Source organism: Seriola aureovittata, chromosome 9 (genome assembly GCF_021018895.1).
Source record: "Seriola aureovittata isolate HTS-2021-v1 ecotype China chromosome 9, ASM2101889v1, whole genome shotgun sequence".
Lineage (NCBI taxonomy): Eukaryota > Metazoa > Chordata > Actinopteri > Carangiformes > Carangidae > Seriola > Seriola aureovittata.
This window is the reverse complement of record NC_079372.1, coordinates 27,537,117-27,556,827: the sequence shown is the minus strand read 5'-3', so window position 1 is coordinate 27,556,827 and position 19,711 is coordinate 27,537,117. Positions and strand designations below refer to the sequence as shown.

The window sequence follows — 19,711 nt, the reverse complement described above, 5'->3', positions numbered from 1 at the left end:
GGATCTCGGGGTGAGGAAAGAATACCAAAAACTAAATCAGAGTATTGAATGGGGGTAGAAAAATGTTTTAATTTAGGGCAGCACATGTAAGTCATTGAGTCGTACTAATGCAAAACACATACAGAGTTGTCTTGTTTTGTATTATAGGTTGTAACCAACAGTTTTAGAAGAGTTGATAAGATAAGATAAACATTACAAATTGTTTTTTATGAATAGAATATGTATTATGTAAGATCAATTTGATGTCTTTATTAGTATCTGGCATGGACTCAATAATCACATGCATTACTTCATAGATGCATTTTGATGACATCTGCTTGCCAAACCTGCAGATCTACTTGTTGAACACCACATTTGTCTGACCTGCTTGGTAACAACAAGGATCAGAAAAAAACTTTTTAATTTAACCACAAAATAACTTAAACAGAGAGAGAGAGAGGGATCAGGCAACAGCCCAGCCTAATGTGAGAGATGGTTTTGGCAAATGGAGTCTCCCAGTCTTTGTTCACTGTTCCTTTAGCTGGGAGTGGTTACTGATAAAGTTGTTGTTTTTTTTCTTTCAGACATTGCTGGCATTCAGGGGGAGGTTATGTGTGTGTCTCAATAATCAGTGTACACTATGGTTTTAAGCTTCCAGCACTGCCTGTTGTTTCTTTGCAAGGGTTTAAGAGTGGAGGATGAGCTGTTATTTAACTACACATTAGCCAGTGGGTACTACTGTAGGTGATGGCCTTTATCTCACAACATTAGGGTATTAATTTTATATTTTCTTTTGTGTCCATTTGTGACTTTATAGTGTCCCTGTTAAAGTAAGATTTTATATATATATATATATATATATATATATATATATATATATATATATATATATATATATATATATAGTATTGTTGAGACTTTTTCTTTACTAGGCAATAGAAAGCTTTCCACTCTCTTTAAGATCACACATACACATTTACATACAACAGCATGAAGTATATGGGTTTATCAAGAGTGAAAAATCGAACTGGATATAAAATGGATTTACTCTGGGTATTTTTTTTCACGATATATAGGAAATAGGAAGAACCTGAAATTTCTTATGACTCAACCAAGCAGCTTCTGCAAAAAAAAAACCTCATGTATCTGTGAAAAGTTTGAGGCACCCCTCCCCCATCTCCACATGGTAGCTGATGCATGACGTGAGAGCGTGGAAGAAGAAGAAGAAGAAGAAGAAGAAGAAGAAGAAGAAGAAGGGCTACACTTTTAGGTAGGCTCAGTGCAGCATTACATATCACACGGTGTTGTTATGTAGTCCGTGGCTCTAAAACATTACACTAACCAGCTCTGTTGCAGTTTACAGATTATTAAAGAAGCATTTAGAGGTATTATCAACAGGCTAGCCCAAGGCCAGTAAACTAAACGGGAGGGAAAACACTATATTAGACATCACTGTATACAAATGGAAGTGTAAACCTGGGTGATATAAAACACAAAAGGAGCCCACATGACAGTGTTTAAATGACCGAGACTGGGCATACCTGTTCAGACAAGTGGTGAGTAGCTGGGATTCAAAAGGATGTCATTTAAAAATACATTAGACAGATTCACTATAAAGCAACGCACGTTTTTTTTTTTTTTTTTTTTTTTTTACATGCGTGTTTTTAGTTAAGATTATGTGCACTAATCCTTTTCTGGTACTCACGACCACGTGACTTGCCCTATGGGTTTTGGGGGCTGGCGTGCACGCGCCCCATCTTCCCCCTCGAGAATCGTTGAGAGCGAGAGCGAGCGAGAGAGAGAGAGAGAGAGAGAGAGAGAGAGAGAGAGAGTGAGTGTGTGAGAGCGCGCGCGCGTGAGGATTCAACAGCTGCACAGTGAGGATTCGCCAAGTTGAACAAATATGATTCACATTCAAACAATTGAATAGGTGAGCTGTCCGCCAGCAAACGCGTTGTGAAATGAAGAAGCCAAGCACACAAACAGCTTAAGCTCACTGACTTCAGTCGCTCGTAGTATCAGTATCATTATTAATCCGGAAATTCACAGTTGGTAGGTATTGTTTGGTGAGTTTCTACAGTTTGGTCGAAGTCGAGAGAGACAACAGAAAGTGTAGTTTTTTTTTTAGCTAACGTTAATGTCGTTAGAACCGAGTTGTGAAGTTCGTGGCTTAACGTAATTTGGCGACGTTAGCGTGTCGTTAAGTAACTCATCTAGGTTTAAGTTGAATAACTGGCATTTAAACAAATCAATAAGCAACAGCGTAAGTACACACGGTATGGTTGATGTTGATTTTGCAACACAATTGTTGTCATGAAAATAACGTTATTGCTGTCGGAACGTGCGGGTAGTTCAGTTAATGCTAGCTAAACGATAGCTTTTTATGAATTGAAGCGTTACCAATTAGACTTAATGCCAGCAACAGTAACTTGATTGATATCGATCTGTATCGCCAAGAACCTAATTCCTCGTGTTCTGCTTATTATGCACACATAGAAATGTAATAACTACTACGTTAAATTTTACGAAGGACTTTGATGAAGTTAACGTGAAGTTACTTTGTGAACTCTGTGCTGGTACTTTGAGCATCCCCTCGCGAGTAAATTAGGTTAATGGTCTTCATGAGGGCTGTGCTTGCTTGAATAACAAGGTGGCTAACGCTGCCTCACACAAAGCGTGTATGTGCTTTTAAAATAACCCACACTGTCATTATCGATAGTTGCCTGTGCTCACCTGGATTATGTCCTAATAACACACAGGCAAGGTAATTTTCAGCCAGAAAAATTATAAATAGTAAATTTGGTACCGGGCTATGAAAGGTTATATTACCGAGGAGAATAGGGTTCAATTACAGGAATTACCAGAAACTTGCAGTTGGGATTTTCACCCTATCAACTACATTGCCTAGTTGTAATATTATATTGTTAACACAATTTCGATTGGGGGAAATTAAAATTGAATAATGTATAGATGCTACAATGGGCTGCTATATGCTATGTTCACAAAATAACTTTCATCAGCAGTCTTTGGACTTGCTGGTCCAGTGACTCTTCACTCTTCAGCCAATCAAAGTAATAGTGTGGTTTTGAATTTCCTAATCTTTTTCTTTCTATACATAAGAAGTTCATTATACATACTGAAACACCTGCTGAAACACTTGCCAGGAAGTAGTCCCAGTGGTCACAAAACAAAAGGAAAAGAGAAAATTACACACGTGAATGTGAGTCAACCTGGCTGACAAGAATTGTAGGATAGGGTAACATAACTTTTTTTCTTAAACAAAAGCTTTTGATTTTCTGTCTGTTATTTAATCCTGTTAAATTCCATTCAAACCAAGTATCATAGATAATACTTTTAAGTTTTGTATAAGAAAAAATGCCAGATACTACAATAATGGCTTAACATATTAGTCTGTATTACTCTTTGATTACTGTTTTCATTCAACTGCAATGTACTGTATTCTGCTATAACCATTTACTCTTAATTTGAAGTACTGTATTTTACAAAATCTTTTGTTTTTAACAAAACAAAATATGAATAGGAATGTCAGTATTAACCTAAACATTGATATTAACCATTTTAAAGTAGTATGATTGTTAAAGTTTAGTTGACTGCTCACACGCTAAAGGTTATATAGATACTAAGAATAAAAAAATAATGCTTGTGAGAAGGAAAAACATTGTTTTCATACTTTTTATCAGTGGCCTGCATATAGAGGAAATGACTTGTCTGTGCAGTTGATTGCTAAAAAGATACATTTCCTGTGTCAGTGAGGGAAGGCAATTCTTTCTCAGTGGTGTGTTTAAAACAGATTTTATCTTAAATTAGGTAGTAACTACCTGATTCTATTTTGATATTGAGCAAAACCTTAAGATACTTATCCCATTTTTTCCCCAGGTTCCTAATAGTCTGGACATTGTATATAGCATTGTTGCTCCACCTTCAGAAGACAATGCCAACTCACTCGTTGCTGCCGCTTGTGGAGAGCCCAGATGGACTTGCCCAAGACATTCTGATTAGTAACAATGCAAGCATCCCAGGGCCTGGCTCCAGCATGACGCCACACACCACCAACTCAGAAAAGGCTGTGTTGCAATCTGGAGGAAGTGCACCGCTATCTTGTATGTTCTGTGATCAGACTTTTACTCATCAGGATGAACTAGGACCTCACGTATTAACACAGCACCCCACCACTTTCTTTGAACCCGCTGTGCTTCGAGTTGAAGCAGAATTCAGGATCCCGGGAGAGAGACCCCGTCCCAAACCAAGCAGCCTCCCTGTTGAAAAAGAGGAGGTTCACAGCTGTATTGTGTGTGGCCAAGTATCGCAAGATGCCAGTGAGCTGGAGACCCATATGAGGAAGCACAAGGACTACTTTACTTTCTGCTGCAATGTCTGTGGACGACGGTTTAGAGAGCCATGGTTCCTTAAAAACCACATGAAAATGCATGTAAAACCAGGGGCAAAAAGCAAGGCCCAGCAAGACCTGGAGACCCCGGTCACAGTCAATGGCATCGTCCAAGACCCTATTTCAGAGCCTGTAGTCACTGTTTACAAAATGTGCATGGTTTGTGGGTTTTTCTTCCCTGACCATGACAGTTTGGTTGAACATAGTAAAGTACATAATAGAGAGGTGGAGCATGGGAAAGGTAAAGACAAGGAGAACATGGATGCCACTACTGAATCCCTTGCAAAACAAGAAACATTTCTCAACAGTCTAAACCTTCTGCCTTGCCCTGCAGGAAATAGTTTGCAACATGAGAGATCATCAAAATGGATTCCCCAGTTAGATCCCTTCAACACCTATCAGGCCTGGCAGCTTGCTACAAAGGGCAAGATAGCAGTTGGTCCTAATAATACTAAAGATATTGGCCAGGAAGCCAGCACAGACAATGAAGACTGCAACTCTGATAAGGAGGAGTTGAATAATATTTGGTCTGAAGGCCAAGGAGACAAGGCTGTGAAAGAGGTCCTTGGGCGAGAGCTCCGGTCTCAGCAGCAGACTGTAGCAGAAAACCCAGGACCACAGCGGAGGTCTCTAATGCAAAAAGATAAGGACAAAGAAAGACCAACCACTTGTGAGGAATGCCACAGAACCTTCAGGACATACCACCAGTTAGTTCTTCACTCCAGGGTGCACAAGCGTGAGAGAGGCGGTGAGGAGAGCCCAACTTCTTCTCTGGATGGGAAGTTGTCAAGAGTAAGCCCACTGGAGCACGCAGAGGAAGGCTCTGAGGAGGGCTACGAGGAGGCAGCACTGACAGAAAACCTCGGTGCAGGTAAATTTAGGGATCATTTCAAACTCATGTTTGACCCATACTGTCTTGATTGTGATATAGGAATTGTTTTATTTAATGAACTCTGATACAAACTGCTCCCTCTGCTGGTATGGGTTGAGAACACATCTTGTGTGATTTTATTCTGTCATCTTCCTTTTTATGTATTAATTTTATGTATTTGTGTCTATTTTTGAAGGTGAAGATGGTTTTGATCGATCAAAAGTCAGATCAAAACAATGCAGTTACTGTGGTAAATCATTCCGATCAAGTTATTACCTCACAGTTCATCTGAGGACTCACACAGGTATTTTCAATACATTTGACTTGAATAATTTATGTATAAATATGTGACTTTATTTATTTTATCCAGTAGGTCTAATTGTGTGTTTTGAAATTCATAACTATGCTTATTTTTCACTGTTTGTTTCAGGTGAAAAACCGTTCAAGTGTGCTTACTGTGACTATGCTGCAGCCCAGAAAACATCACTGAAATATCACCTGGATCGTCGTCACAAGAACAAACCATATATTGAGATCCCCAGCAGACCCGTGCCATCAATGCCCTCTCCAAATGATGGAAAACTTGGAAATGACATTGAAAATCCTGCCCCAAATCGATCCAAACTCTGGGTTCCTGGAGCCAGATCGTGCACCAGCGGAACACCAGAGGACAGATTTGATAGTGTAGGTAGCAACCTTGGCAAACCGCTCGTTCAGATGAATGCTGAGTATGAGAAATTAATTGCTAAGTCCGCTAACTCCCCGACTGATGATGTGCTCATAAAGTGCCCTGTACCTGTTAACCTGAAGATAGAAAGGGAGGAGATAAAAGAAGAAAACTCTGAGGCCCCATTAAATCTGTCCTTAAAAGTGTCTCTCTCCATCCCTGCCAGTGCAGAACCCAGAAATGCATTAAGTCCAATTGCCTGTTCATTTTGTGCATATAAAACCATGTACCCAGAGGTTCTGATAATGCACAAAAAGCTGACTCATAAAGACAAGTCAGAGAGTACAAAAAAGAATGGATTTGCTGGCAGTTTGAAACAAAAACGTTATACAGGCTGCCCCCCTGCACTTGATGGGAAAGATGTCAGCCCACTTCCGATGATTGACAGGCGCCACCCTCGTCGAACCAAATCCCCACCCCCCCAACCTTCAAAACCACAAGAGAAGACACCTGTTAACCCACCTCCTGGTCCTAAGCGGTCCCCTATCCACGCACCCCTACACAATGTTGTCCAGGAGACTCAGCGTTACAGACAGAACATTGATTCACATCCTAGTCAGGAATCTCCCAGGTACACAGAGCTCATGAAGAAATCTAACACAGGCAGCAAGTTTGTAATGGACCGACCAGGCCCCCCAGACAGAGTTGGAATTGGAGAGAGGGGTTACCCAGCACGAAGTGGTGTCATTTGGCACTCAGAAGCTGCCAGGCTGTGCCTGTCGAGCCGATTTGGGAGCCTCCCCCAGATGGACTTTGGTGAACCCTCTAGCAAGAGACTGAAGTACACAGTACCTACAGGCAGGGAAGCTGACATCGGTGAGAAGCCTGGCTTTAGAGGACCAGCAGGGGATGGATCCAGCAGGATGATTATCTCAGGGAGAAGTGTGAAAACCACATCTCAAGGGTCAGGTCCATCCACAGTTCCTGAGATGTTGGGTCCTGTAAAAAATACAACCACAGCTATTGGAGGAGGTTTGGACACTGAGTGGAGCATGATGAACCTTCTGCGGCCCTACACAACCAATGACCTGGCATCTCTCTATCACAGCACACCAGCTAACCCCAGTCACGGAGGATTGTCCAACCCAAGAGCAGGTATGTATTAGGTTAGCTGCTTCAGAGGAGATGCATACAGTGGTAGGATTTAAAAAAATTTAAAATAGGCTATTTTACAATCTGCATATTCTAGGAGATTGTAGAGTTAACATAAAAGATTTTTTTCTCAGGGGGCAGAACTGTGCTGTACCAACACTTACCCACTCTGCCCAACCTGCAGAGGAGAGACCTCTCAGGGCCATTTCCTAATCAACGCTATGGGGCTACTGACAAAAGTACCTAAAGTGCACCAAGGTAAAATGTTGAAAAATAATTTGAAATGCATACAGCAGGGCTTCCTTTTTTTGGATTTTCAAACTCTGACAAAAATCTTTGAAAAGTTTTACCCTGTTCTTGATATAAATGAATCAAGTCATATGTGAAATGCATTTTTTCCCTCTCTCTAGATTGAACTGTGCTGCTACCTTATTTTGGAAATTTGTTCAATGTACAGATTTAAGAGGAGAGATGGTTTGTGCTCAGAAAGTGTCTAGGCTCCCCTAATTTAATATTTTTTCAATAGAAGAAAATTTATGTTGCGTAGACATTTCAGGGCTCAGGCTTTCCGTGTATATTTTTTTCTTTTTTGAATGAAAAAGTGCAGGATATCTCTCTTTGAAGATATGATTCCACTGGTGTGCACTGTGATGTTTGTTTCCACTCAAAACTGTTGCTTAGTCCATATTTGACCCACACTAATATTCAGATACCTGTAAGTGTCTATGACATAACAGTAAAATTTGTTAGTGGGTTGACATAAATATATCTGTAAGCTTTCAGTACATAAAAATTGTATTAAGTAAAAACCTAAGAAGAATAATTTGTGTGAAAAATTGCTGCTAGGTTCACTTATTGTTGATGTCCGAGCAGTAATTAAGCACTATTCAGTTTTTTTTGTTTGTTTTCCTTTTCCAAAGCACTGGAGGGTGGGGATTTTCTGTCGAATAACTTGATGGCTTCGGCCCAGTGGTTTACAAAAAGGCCACAGTAACAAGTCCTTTGTTTGTTGAAGTGGTCTACCTCATGTTGTGCTCCAGACACTGTTATTCTTGTTAAGCTGCTGTAGCTATCATATCAGCTGAACCTCTATCTAGTTGTCTATTGACTACAGACATGTTTTGAGTATAACTAGATGGACCTGTGTTTGTTGGGCATCACAGTATTTGTCAAACACATAAAACACAAGCTCCTCTGGTGACAAAAAGCAGCTACTACTGAGGCCACATCGACCGATGGCACATGATTAACTGTAACACAATTTGGGTTGTGGATTTCTCTGATATACTTGGTATTTACAATCCCAGTTTTAAACACAGAACAGATTTCGTGGTTAATGTTTATCCTTTTGAAACGGCAAAGGGCTATCATCTGCTTGAGTGGTGCCTAAAGTCCATAAGCTGTAAAATATACCAAATTTCAAGGAGTTCTGTTTGTGTGTTTAATAGTCATGCTGTATTTTTTTTAGGCTGCATATTTAGTCACTGTTCAGGAGCTTGCTTTTACTATGCAGTCTTGAAAGGGGTGTTTTGTTTCAAGTGACAGCAGTCGGTCCCGGCTGATCATCAAGTGGCCTTTTAGATGTTGTATTACTGTGTGGTTTGGGGAAAAAAAAAACAAAAGCAGCTATGTTGGTTAATGGCTCAATTAATTATACACTGTGAACAAAAAAAGTCTCAGGTTAACTCATATTTACAAGCAGTTTAGTCTACTGTTTAATTTAGTATTTTGCCACTTTGAAAGTCTTTGGTTAAGTTATTTGTTTTTGTTTGGTATTCACATTACATGTGTACTTATGTAAAAATTAAAATATTGTTTGAGATTTGTATGACACATTTGAATAATAAAGTGAGATGCGAAGCGCTCTTTGGCATTATTTGTCACTTCACTGACAGGCTCCTTGGTCACCCACATTCCTCGTGACTTCTCTGGGCACAGTTGGATGTCACAGAAAAACAGGTTTAGCTGTAGTTTTAGGGCCTTACCTGCACTTAATGAGGCAGTAATTGTTAGTGTTTGGTATGACAAACCTGTCTTTTAATTTTGACATTTGCAGGTCATATATACCTGTAGCTGAAATATTTGTTGTCATACAACTCAGCCATTTTATGGTGTTGTATCATACCTCTCTATAGACTACAGAGTAATATTCAAAGTGGGTTAGAGCAAATGATGTGCTGAGACCAAGAATTGGTTCAAAATGACACATAATACCCTGGTTTCTTCAACTTGGTCCAACGGGACACCCTGCGATGACAGATTGGAGAGTGACTTGGATACATTCAATACTAGATTGTTTATACATATCCAATCTTCCAACTTTTACATCTCTTCAAGTTTTCAGCTAAATCATCAGTGACCTGTAATATACTTGCTGTTGCGGTAACAATTTCAGACTAATACTCTCCCAGTATCTTCAGTCCTAACAGGAAACGATTTAGGCCACAAGTATCATCCACATATATATCTCCATTACAACATGAACAAAAGGAAACTCCTTCACACAAAAAGACTGTTATAATAATTGGCATGAGATTTTATCATTGGTTAAAAATGTGAATGGACATTGGACTGAAGGGTATGTGGCATATATTTCCTGTCCCTGACAATGTTTCAGATTGACCACTAGAGGGCAGTATTTACAAGGTCTAGATTAAAGCTTTGTTAGATGCAGGTTTCAGAGCCTTGACAGCTCAGTCTGAAAAGCAGATCTACAGTGTGTATGTGGTGCAGTAAGCTTTGATAAAACTGCATTGTGGCCAGGTTGAAATTGGAATTATAAAACTAAAGTAGTGTTTATTAGCCTCAATACTGATACAGATATTAAAATACGCAATCATCTCACTTTAAAAAAATACACCCCCCCCCCCCCCCCCAGCTCAGGATTAAAACATGGTGCTGTACTGATCTTTTGAGTTCAGTAATAAGACACACTTGTGACCACACCCTAATTGGTGATGTCATACAGGTGTTGCCATTCAGCTGTGAAAGCCAACACACCTGCTGTGACGTCACTCATTATGATAGAAAGTTTCAAACAGAGCAGAGCAGCAGCAGTTTCTCTCTTTGTCATTCAGCAAGCATGTAGACCTAAAAAAAACACACACAAAGTCTCCTTAGAGAAGTTTGGGAATCGCTTCTACATCTGCAAGACATGAGCACACTATTGTTGACTCTCCTCATTTCTATAAAAGGAGAAGACTGACAAAGCCTATCATAGCTGTGCATTCTGTAAACAATAAATTGCAAGGGACAATCTTCAGCACATTGAACACTTTAAACTTTGATTTTTTTTTTCTTCTTCCCTCCTCCCTTTTTGAGTAGACCACATCTGTTTGCTGTCTGTTCCCCTGGGCCAGCACTGTGTAATCTATTGCATTAGCTCACATTAGTGCATATCGCCCATGGGCCTTAGTAATCACAAACGCAAAATGAGCATTTCACTTAGCATCACCCTCATATCCCCCCACACTGTGGCAAACTTAGTGCAAACGCATGGCAGAGAGCGCAAGTCGAGAACAGCTTATGACATGCGTCCTGTTACTCTCTATCCCCCGTGTCCAGAATGCTGCGAGGGTTTTCATGTCAAAAGCCCCTTTTATGGGCAAAGATTGAATTTTCCCTGTTTGCTTCCTTTTGTACATGTTTTTTAAGAGTAATTTGTGCATTTCTGCCAGAATTTAGTCCTTACCTTTACTTACATTTGTAAACCTTGCAGACGTATGGTAATGCGGGCCTTCCTTTCAATAAAGCGTCATCTCTGGGCCGTCCTATGGCCTGGAAACATAAAATAATTTTAGATTAATACAGTAATGTCATAGAAGTTAATTTATAGATTCATAACATGGAGTTTCTCTCAAATATTTTCTTTATTTACAAGTTACAGAAAACAGATTTTATTGATCCTATTAGAAATTTATTCATTTCTTTATTTTTTTTTTTTTTACCACATCTTAAATATTTATCCCTCAATACCACGCCTCATTGCCAACTATGCAAGTTTCATGCAAATTCACATGGTATCTTTTTTTCTCTCAAAATGTTTTGGCACGAAACACCTGAGGTCTTCACAGCTCCTTATCAAGTTTCTTTCATCACATTAGGTTTTGTGTGTTGATAAGGATTCACACAGTAGCCATTTTAACGCACAATTCAATACACAAATGGCATTTCATGCTTGCATTGCTATCCACTCACCTGTTTAGTGTGTGTGGTTTTAGAAGAGGTTATGTTGTTTAAGAGTTGTGAATATATTCAACTGTGGCCAAGGATGTGTTTGTTCCACTCTCTTTCTCTCTTGTAGTGTGAATATCAAATCTCCTACCTCCCTCCTTCCTTGTGAAATAAACTTAGTGTTTTTCTCCTTCCCCTTAAGTGCTCTCTCCTCTTATTTTCAGTCCTTTCGTCAGTCATAATTGTTGCCTCCAGATTGTCAACTTGCATGAATTAGCAATTGGGCCAACAAAGCGGATACGGTCAATTGTTGAATATCCTGTCACAATTTGAGGCAGAAAGTCTGCTCTGGCTGTGATTGCTCATCATCATCACCCCATTCCTCTGAGGAAGAGGAGCAATGTAATGTTTCCCACAAAAACAGCCCCTGGCCTAAGGAAAGGGATTTGGGTGTCTGGAGACAACAGGGGCCATATGGAGCAGGCTGAGATAGCAAGGCACATGTACAGAATAATGGATGACGTGTCATGTTTCATGTTGCCGAGAAGCCATCAAGAGATTTGGTTTGGGGAAATCAAAAGGCTCACATACAGCAAAAGCGACTGTGGGCCATTTAGCATTTTTTTTGTTTATTTTTATGGTGGGAGAGTGCTGAACATATATATGTAAATATAGCCTTGAAGGATTTGTTGCTCTATTTTCAGTGCCTTTGGTCAATTGAGGTTATGTGTAAGTAAACACAATGAGGATTCTGGCTGGCTACTAAATATAAGCCTTATACTGTACGTGATATCACAGCAGATGCTCTATTAGTAAAGTGAACCAAACACTGGTTTATTGAAACTAAGACATATCTGATCTAAAGGAATAATGAAGGAAATAGAAGACAATAGGAAACAATGTACAAAGACTTATTTCAAGATATGGGAAACAATAGTATTCTAGTTCTCTATTCTAATCTTTTTTCAGCACTACTGGATGGCAGTGCTGGTAGGTGGAGTACTTTGGCCCAGATAGAAATATTGCAACAACTATTAGATGAATTGACATGAAATTTTTTATGGACATTGTTGATGGCCTAACTTTTTCTTTAGCACCACCAAATACCTACAAAATTAATGACATTCCTGTCTCCCTCAGTTCTACTTTCTGTTGTATGTGCACAAATTAGCAAATGTTAGCAGGCTAACACAGTAAACTAGGATGGTCAGCATGGTTAACATTACTGCTAAACATCAGCATGTTAGCAATGTCATTGTGAGTATGTTAGCATGCTGATGTTAACGTTTAGCTCATAGCACCAGTACAGTACATGCAGTAACCAAATACTTTGTGTTTTGTACAAATTAGCAAACCTTAGCATGCTAACACAGTGAACTAAGATGGTGAACATGTTTAACTTTACTGCTAAACATCAGCATATTAGTATTGTCATTTTGAGTATGTTAGCATGCTGATGTTAGCATTTAGCTCAGAGCATCAGTACAGTACATACATTAACCAAATACCTGTAAAATGAATGACAGTCCCGTAGGCCTCAGTTCTACTTTGTGTTTGGCATAAATAAGCAAATGTTAACATGCTAACACAGTAGCTAAACTAAGATGGTGAACATGGTTAACATTACTGCTAAACATGCTGATACCTTAAGTGCTGTTTCTGTTAGGGTTTAGCTCAGAGCAAAAATGCAGTAGCCTATATACAGTAACCAAATACCTACAACATTAATGAAATTCCCATAGGCCTCAGCTCTCCTTTGTGTTTAGTACATATTAGTGCATATTAGCATGCTAACACAGTAAACTAGGATGATGAACATTACTGTTAAACATCAGTTTGTTAGCATCATGAGCATGTTAGCATGCTGATGTTAGCGTTTAGCTCAGAGCACCAGTACAGTACATACTGTAATGCAACATAAATGTACTGTATATCCAAAAATATCAATATCAGGGATTCAGGAGAAAGGAGATGTATAAAAGTAGTCATCCACTGGTGTGGTGGATATAAAAATTCCTCTGTCCAGAGCGCTCCTGCCAGGGGGGCACTGTATACTTAGTCCCTCCCTCCCCCCTCCCTATCTGTTCTACCTGCATGTGGAATAAGCCGAGCACCTCACCTCTGTTTTTCTCCCAGTGTCAGAACTACACTTAAGTGCTGTTTCCGATACCCATGAGTAAGCCCCATAAAAGCTGCCCCATCGCCGCAGCGTTATTGTTTCTTGCGGATGATTGATTGATGGATGAGGGCTGACACTTCAATGAAGCCATTTCCACTGGCATCTCTATCCGATGATGTGCAGCGTATATTTTCCATCCACGCCTCATTGCTCGCCTGTGTCATTCCTGGAACTTCATTTACACCATGTTCCCTGAAGGACCTTTTTTAGCCCCATCTCCCTTTTTCTCTCCCTGGCTCCTCTTTTTATCTCCTCTTTTTTCCATGCCATAAAATAATGCTATTTCTTGTCGACTCTGGAGGGGCCTGGAATCATTTGCAGGGAATGATAAAACCAAAGGCATGGAGGGGTTATTTACAGGAAGTGTAACACTGACAGGGTCCCACTGTTCTGCCTTTTTCACTGTCAGATGCCAAGTCCATGCTGAGACAGGGCAAGGCTATGATATACATTTCAAATGCACTCGACCTACACCGCATGCACACACAATCATTTAATGTTATCGCCACAAACCATACAGGGACTTCCAGCACTGCAGATTCTACCAAGATGTTGTCCAAAGCTACCGAAAAACATGTTAAAGTATATTAGTTCAATGACAGTGTGATTGAGGTGCCTTCTCTGAGACAATTGCCTGTTTTTGCTCATATGGGGAGCAGATGGTAAGCAGGCATCAGTGCAGCAGGCTTTCTGGGATGACAGCCATGAGATTCCCCCTCAGGTGCCATTGGAGCTCCTTTAGAAGGGGAGAGTGATTGGTAGGACATGGCACCTCCTAAGCAACTGTTTTTTCCTGAGTTTCCCCATGTTACAATTCTCATCAACAAGCTACAATGCAGTAAATATGCATACAATGTCATCCAAGAAATTACTGTTTTTTTGCAGCTTTGATCATATATGCAATACAGTGTATTTATTACCAATGATATGTCTCAGATGCATTCATTACCCATTAAACTATCTATATGAAATACTTGTTTCACTCCATATTAAATAATCTAGATCTCTGTCTGTGAATTTATGTACAGCATATAAACAAACAAAGTGTATTAGTATTAGTGTGTTTATAACACATACTGATTATAAAACATCATATATAATCATAAATCATCAGTATTAGCCTACATTTACAAACAGATTTAAACTTGCTACAGGTTTGATAAATGTTTTATAGCACATTGTAAACTTTTTTTTAAATCAAACCCATATCAGGACATGGAAAAAAATTTAAATTTGAGGTGTGCAAAAGCAGTTAAGAAATGTTTAATAAGAACTATGAATTATTATTTGTATGTCTTCTATTTGAATATTCATATATGTGATCAATTCAAACCATAATAAAGCATGCCCATACATTGATTATTTATACAGCAGAATCAGTGTGTATTTCCTACTGATCATACTGGTGTGTTATATATTTAGAAGCAGGGCCTGTTCCAATAAGCGTGCTTTCTGAGCTATTTGTATAACTTTTCTAAAAAAACCTTGAACCTCCTCAAAACCTAAAGTGAAGTCTTAAGTATAAATTGTTAATTATAAATTACTTGTTTATTGAATGTTAAAGTTTATAAAGTATATGTGCAGATCACCCACAAGGAAATTTAAAACTGTCTAGTGATGTGTTTGGAACTAATAAAGATATAAGATTATATATATGATTACAATTATGTTATAATGTGTTATCAAACATTCATTAACCGACAACTAAAATGATGCCTTTACTGGCTTATTTATTTTTTAAATTATTTTTACGTTGTATGATGTTTTCAGTGTTTTGCTATATTAACCTCTTATGTTTCATATCATTGTATGTTGTTATGTTGTCTGTCTGACATTTTTATTAATAAAAACTGTTTATAAATCAACTACAAAAGCCTATAATGAGTTATAGTTGTTAACAAAGACATCAATATACACTTTAAATATATGTGTTTACAGCTGTTTACAATGTGATACAAAACATTTATGAATCATTTATATACTTCTAATAGATAGGCCCGATCGGCTGTAGTCTATGACAAACTGTCTATTTCCAGGTTTAAACAGAATCTATCATATGTATTAAACCTGTATGCTATGTTATTAAATATGTTAATGTAAAATATATCTAGCCACCACTGTGAAGCATCTGCCTCTCAGCACCTTGAGATTGCAACATACCCTGTATTGGACTAAAGGGTGAAATGAGAGACACAATGCACAGTTGAACACATGATGCATTTACTGTATCTGTGTGTGTGTGTGTGTGTGTGTGTGTGTGTGTGTGTCTCTCTCTCTTAGTGTGTGTCTGTGTGTGTGGGTGGTCTCGGTGTATTTGACCTTGGCTGCTATAGGACATTTTGGTTCATCAGGAAAGATGATTGTTTCCTTTAAAAGATATTAGGAGGACTGTATCTAAAGGAAGCTGACATGGCTCCCTGCATCCCTGATGGTTTCCACTCCGTTTCTTTTATAGTCACTCAATAGGTAAGGGAATAGTGTCCCACCACAGTATTTATACATTAAGCAAGGTCTCCCTCTGTAGAAACAAGAGAGGAGCAGTGATTGGCCCCAGAGTATAATTTCTCCTGTGTCTACATTGGCGTGTCATCCTTTATCAATAATCACCTAGGAGGGAGCGCTGGTCTTGTTCGAGAAGGACTGACCTCTGTGGTGATGAGGGTACGCGGACGGTGATCATCAGTTACCACAACCCATACTCGACCCTGGGTAATATCTGCAAATGGGGAGGGTGGGAGGTCTGAGAGCAGCCCTATCATTGTCATAGCACATACAGTAGGTGGCCTACTGGCCCTGTGACCACTCCAGAAAACCCATCTCAGTTCTGTCACTTCCACCACATGCTTGGTAGTAAGGAGGAAGACAAACACCGTTGCCCTCCAAAAAGAAAAATGAAAAAAGTAAGAAGTGCTGATGCTCAGGCCTGTGTTTTTCTTTTAAATGCATCTCTTAAAGCCATTATCTGATTGCAGAACATTTACATTTGATAATTTTGTTATTCTATGTGGTTGTGCAATGCAAAAAAAGAGAAAAAAAACACAACATGGGAATGAATGAGCAGCTAGATCTGGGAAAGGAGGAGCGAGGAAGTTACGCATCCATTCCACAAAGCAATAGCCCTCCTCCTCTAATGCAATGTGACACTGAATACTACACACAGAGAAACAAGTAACCTCAAATTGGGTTATTCTTCCTACCTGCCAGTAATCCAGTTGATAAGCACTATACATGTAGATTTCTGGGGAGCAGAGAAATCAGATTACCCTGAGCTGAACTGGGATTTTCGGTCTAAATTGGCTGTTGTTCCTCAGGTCTCTCATTTTATCAGGATGAATGAGGGGAAATAAATAATTTGACTTTGCACCAGATAAATTGTCTGCACAGGAGGAACACAGTAGTTTAAAAAACCAATGCCAGGGTTATTGAGCATACAGAGGTGCACCACACATGTACATTTAATACAATAATACAAGTATAAAAATCAACAAAATTGTCGGATGATTTGTGTAAAGTTGTCCCCATCATGTTCATGGACATAAACTAATTCAGAAGCAACAATTCCGCTGTTTGTTTTCACTCATCACCCAAATACAGGTGATACTTCTCAACGTGGATTTTTTTTGGTTTGGTTTACCACGATAGTGGCTCTGTGAGCTAAATGCTACATGCAATATGCTAACACGCTGATGTTAATCTGGTATAACATAAGCTTGTTAGCTTGCTGCTAACATTTCCTGATTAGCACAAAATACAACTAGGCTGATGGGAATGTCACTAGTTTGGGTTAGTATTTCATCAAAAACCAAACTATTGGACAAACTGAAGTTTTGACTTGATGATGGCGCATGATGAAAAGTTAAGTTATCCTCTGGGGACCATGAATGTCTGCATGGCGATCCATCATTCATGACCCAAGACAATGAACATGGATCAAGCTGCCATGATCGCAGCCAAAGAACAGCACATATCTAATATATAATATGAAGAATAAGAAAATGAAAGGAAAACAACCAAAACCACAGCGATTACCAAAGTAAACAAGTGCTTTTGGCAGCATGTTGAAGAGCAGCAGTGAGCCCAGACATAGACACAATTAGATGAACTCAGTGCAGCTGGACTACTCTGTAGCATTGTGGGTTCAATCCCGGTTTCAGTAATGCATTGTATTTGTATCATTAAGTGTTGAAAATGAATGTGCAAGATGTATAAGATGCAATGTGACATTGAACAACTTTGACGTATCAAACTCTCCAACCAGCCAGGTTATTTATTTAACAGAAAGAAAATAAGAGAGTTACATTTTCTATCATCAGTTGGATAGGGACCTTTAGTTCTAACTCTGCTAGTTGAAAGCTCTGTTAAATAGATGGATTTCTGGGTGTCTGTGTCTTTAATTGTATTTAAAGGCACCTTGTTGAAGATTTGACCACTAGTAATGCTATGGAATGAATGAATGAATATGAATTTAAATATACATATTTTGGTTGCTAACAAAAAAAAGTCTATTTTTAGTTTTAGTTTTTTATTCGCTTATTTTAATTGCAGTGCATTTAAAAGCACATATTTTAATACGAATACTGTGCAGATACTTTAAAAAGATATCAGCTTGGATTTTAAGTAAATACTGCCCATCTCAGAATCTGACTGACATGTACTGCAAACTGATTCACAATGCGACAGAGGTGTAGCTACACTTGAAAGCTATCCTTACCAGGACCAGAGATAGTCTGAACTAAGGGATATGTTTCCATCGTAGCTTGGCCCAGAGTTATTTAAACCTGCTTCAGGGGAAATAAACCTGATTTACTGATGTATGGTAATAACCGGTTTAACTGGTAAACTTGCTTTTTGAAACACATTTCAGCTGAAGGCTAAGTATCATTATTTATTTCCAGTTTGTAAAGACCACAAGCACTGTATTTTTAACGTGTTTTTTTTGTGGGGGAAGAGATACTGAAAAATACACAACACAAATGAATAGAGATTAACTTCTAACCTTTACCTATTTGTTTTTATCTGTAATGGTGCATTAAATAACCTAAGAACACAGTTTAAGCAAGACGACTGGAATTCAAGCATTTATGTGGCTCTTGCATCCTTGCACATGTGACTCGCATGTAACATCTCAGCATGATTTATGTCCTAAGCAGCATTTTCTTGCATTGCAAATAGCCACAGTCTCAGCCTCTCCTCTGCTGTTTTTGTATTTTCTAACATGACACATGAATCCCCGGTGGCCCTGGAAATCAGACAACCCAGGTGCAACACTAATATCCTCCCAGTATCCAAACATTTCCTTTAAAAGTAACTGGCACACTGGGGCCCATAAATTAGAGCTGAACGCTGCTCAAGATGTCTGGCTTCCAATAAGACCGTACCCAGAGCAATAAACTTTGACATTGCTGCTTGAAAAATGCCTGCCCTTTTTCATTGTCAAGTGTTACAAATTGATGAAATGAGTTCATCGATGTTCTCTGGTCATTATCTCTCCAGTGGCACTTTGTTTTACAGACAGTGGGAAAAGGGACAGTGCAGATTAGAGGCCCAGGCACAGTTTATCAAACAAAATCTAATATCATCCATAAGAGAGGAATCTGGAAATCAATACTTCATTACTAAATTGTTAGTGGGGATGAAGAGTAATTGTGTGAGTTCAGAGATGTGTCTCGGCGGCCGGGGCATAGGAAGTTCAATGTCACCCGGGAAGTGATAAGTAAAGGCACTGATGGGAAGAAACATTTCTGTAATGGGGGGTGCTGGAGGAGGGCAGCGGCCTGAGCACAGAACAGACAATAGACACTGGTTTGCCATTGATTGGCTCAGCTATAAAGATGGAATGGTTTAAAGAGCTGGAGAGAGAAAGAGTGGGGAGACAGAATGAGAGAGGTAAAAAGAGTTAGGGTGAGCACCACCTTTTGAATTTACCCTTGTCTTGTCACCAGTTTTTGTGCATTGCGTAAAGTCTTCCTCTGTGGTCACTCCGATCAATCGTCCGGTACATTTGCATCCTGACAGCGATAAGTGCAATGATAAAACAGTTCCTCTGCAAAAATGGACGACCGCTTGATGACACGACCTTTACCGTTGGCTGAGGGGTTTGTCTTTGAAATGGCTTTGTGCTAATGAACGTTAATAAATAACTTTGATGATTAATCTTAGTCATCGCCGCGTGTTCGGTAATGTTTACAGTACGTCCGGCTATCTGTGAGGTGTGTGATCTTAGCAGAGCCCTCAAGCTCCACTTTTGTTCACACTGTGTGTGAGGTCACATCAGCACATTGA

General features: G+C 39.2%; 1 protein-coding gene across 4 annotated transcripts; it reads left to right on the top strand.

Moving 5' to 3' along the window:
- Positions 1 to 892: 892 nt before the first annotated feature.
- znf217 (zinc finger protein 217) lies at positions 893 to 8,942 on the top strand. 4 transcript variants are annotated; one of them, XM_056384175.1, is made up of 6 exons: positions 893 to 1,249; positions 3,877 to 5,258; positions 5,455 to 5,562; positions 5,689 to 7,080; positions 7,212 to 7,335; positions 7,488 to 8,942. In XM_056384175.1, the coding sequence occupies exons 1-5, from the start codon at positions 1,173 to 1,175 to the stop codon at positions 7,322 to 7,324; spliced, it is 3,072 nt and encodes a 1,023-aa protein (XP_056240150.1). In that variant the 5' UTR covers positions 893 to 1,172; the 3' UTR covers positions 7,325 to 7,335; positions 7,488 to 8,942. The 4 variants fall into 4 exon arrangements, with proteins under 4 accessions (XP_056240150.1, XP_056240149.1, XP_056240152.1 ...); XM_056384174.1 differs by having other exon boundaries at positions 7,212 to 8,942; XM_056384177.1 differs by lacking the exon at positions 893 to 1,249 and adding an exon at positions 1,263 to 1,909 and having other exon boundaries at positions 7,212 to 8,942.
- Positions 8,943 to 19,711: the final 10,769 nt, after the last annotated feature.

Coding starts and splice junctions, on each gene's coding strand:
- znf217 (XM_056384175.1), top strand. CDS start 1,173: ATGCATGACGTGAGAGCGTGGAAGAAGAAGAAGAAGAAGAAGAAGAAG. Junction 5,259..5,454: donor GACAGAAAACCTCGGTGCAG/GTAAATTTAGGG, acceptor CTATTTTTGAAG/GTGAAGATGGTTTTGATCGA. Junction 5,563..5,688: donor TCATCTGAGGACTCACACAG/GTATTTTCAATA, acceptor TGTTTGTTTCAG/GTGAAAAACCGTTCAAGTGT.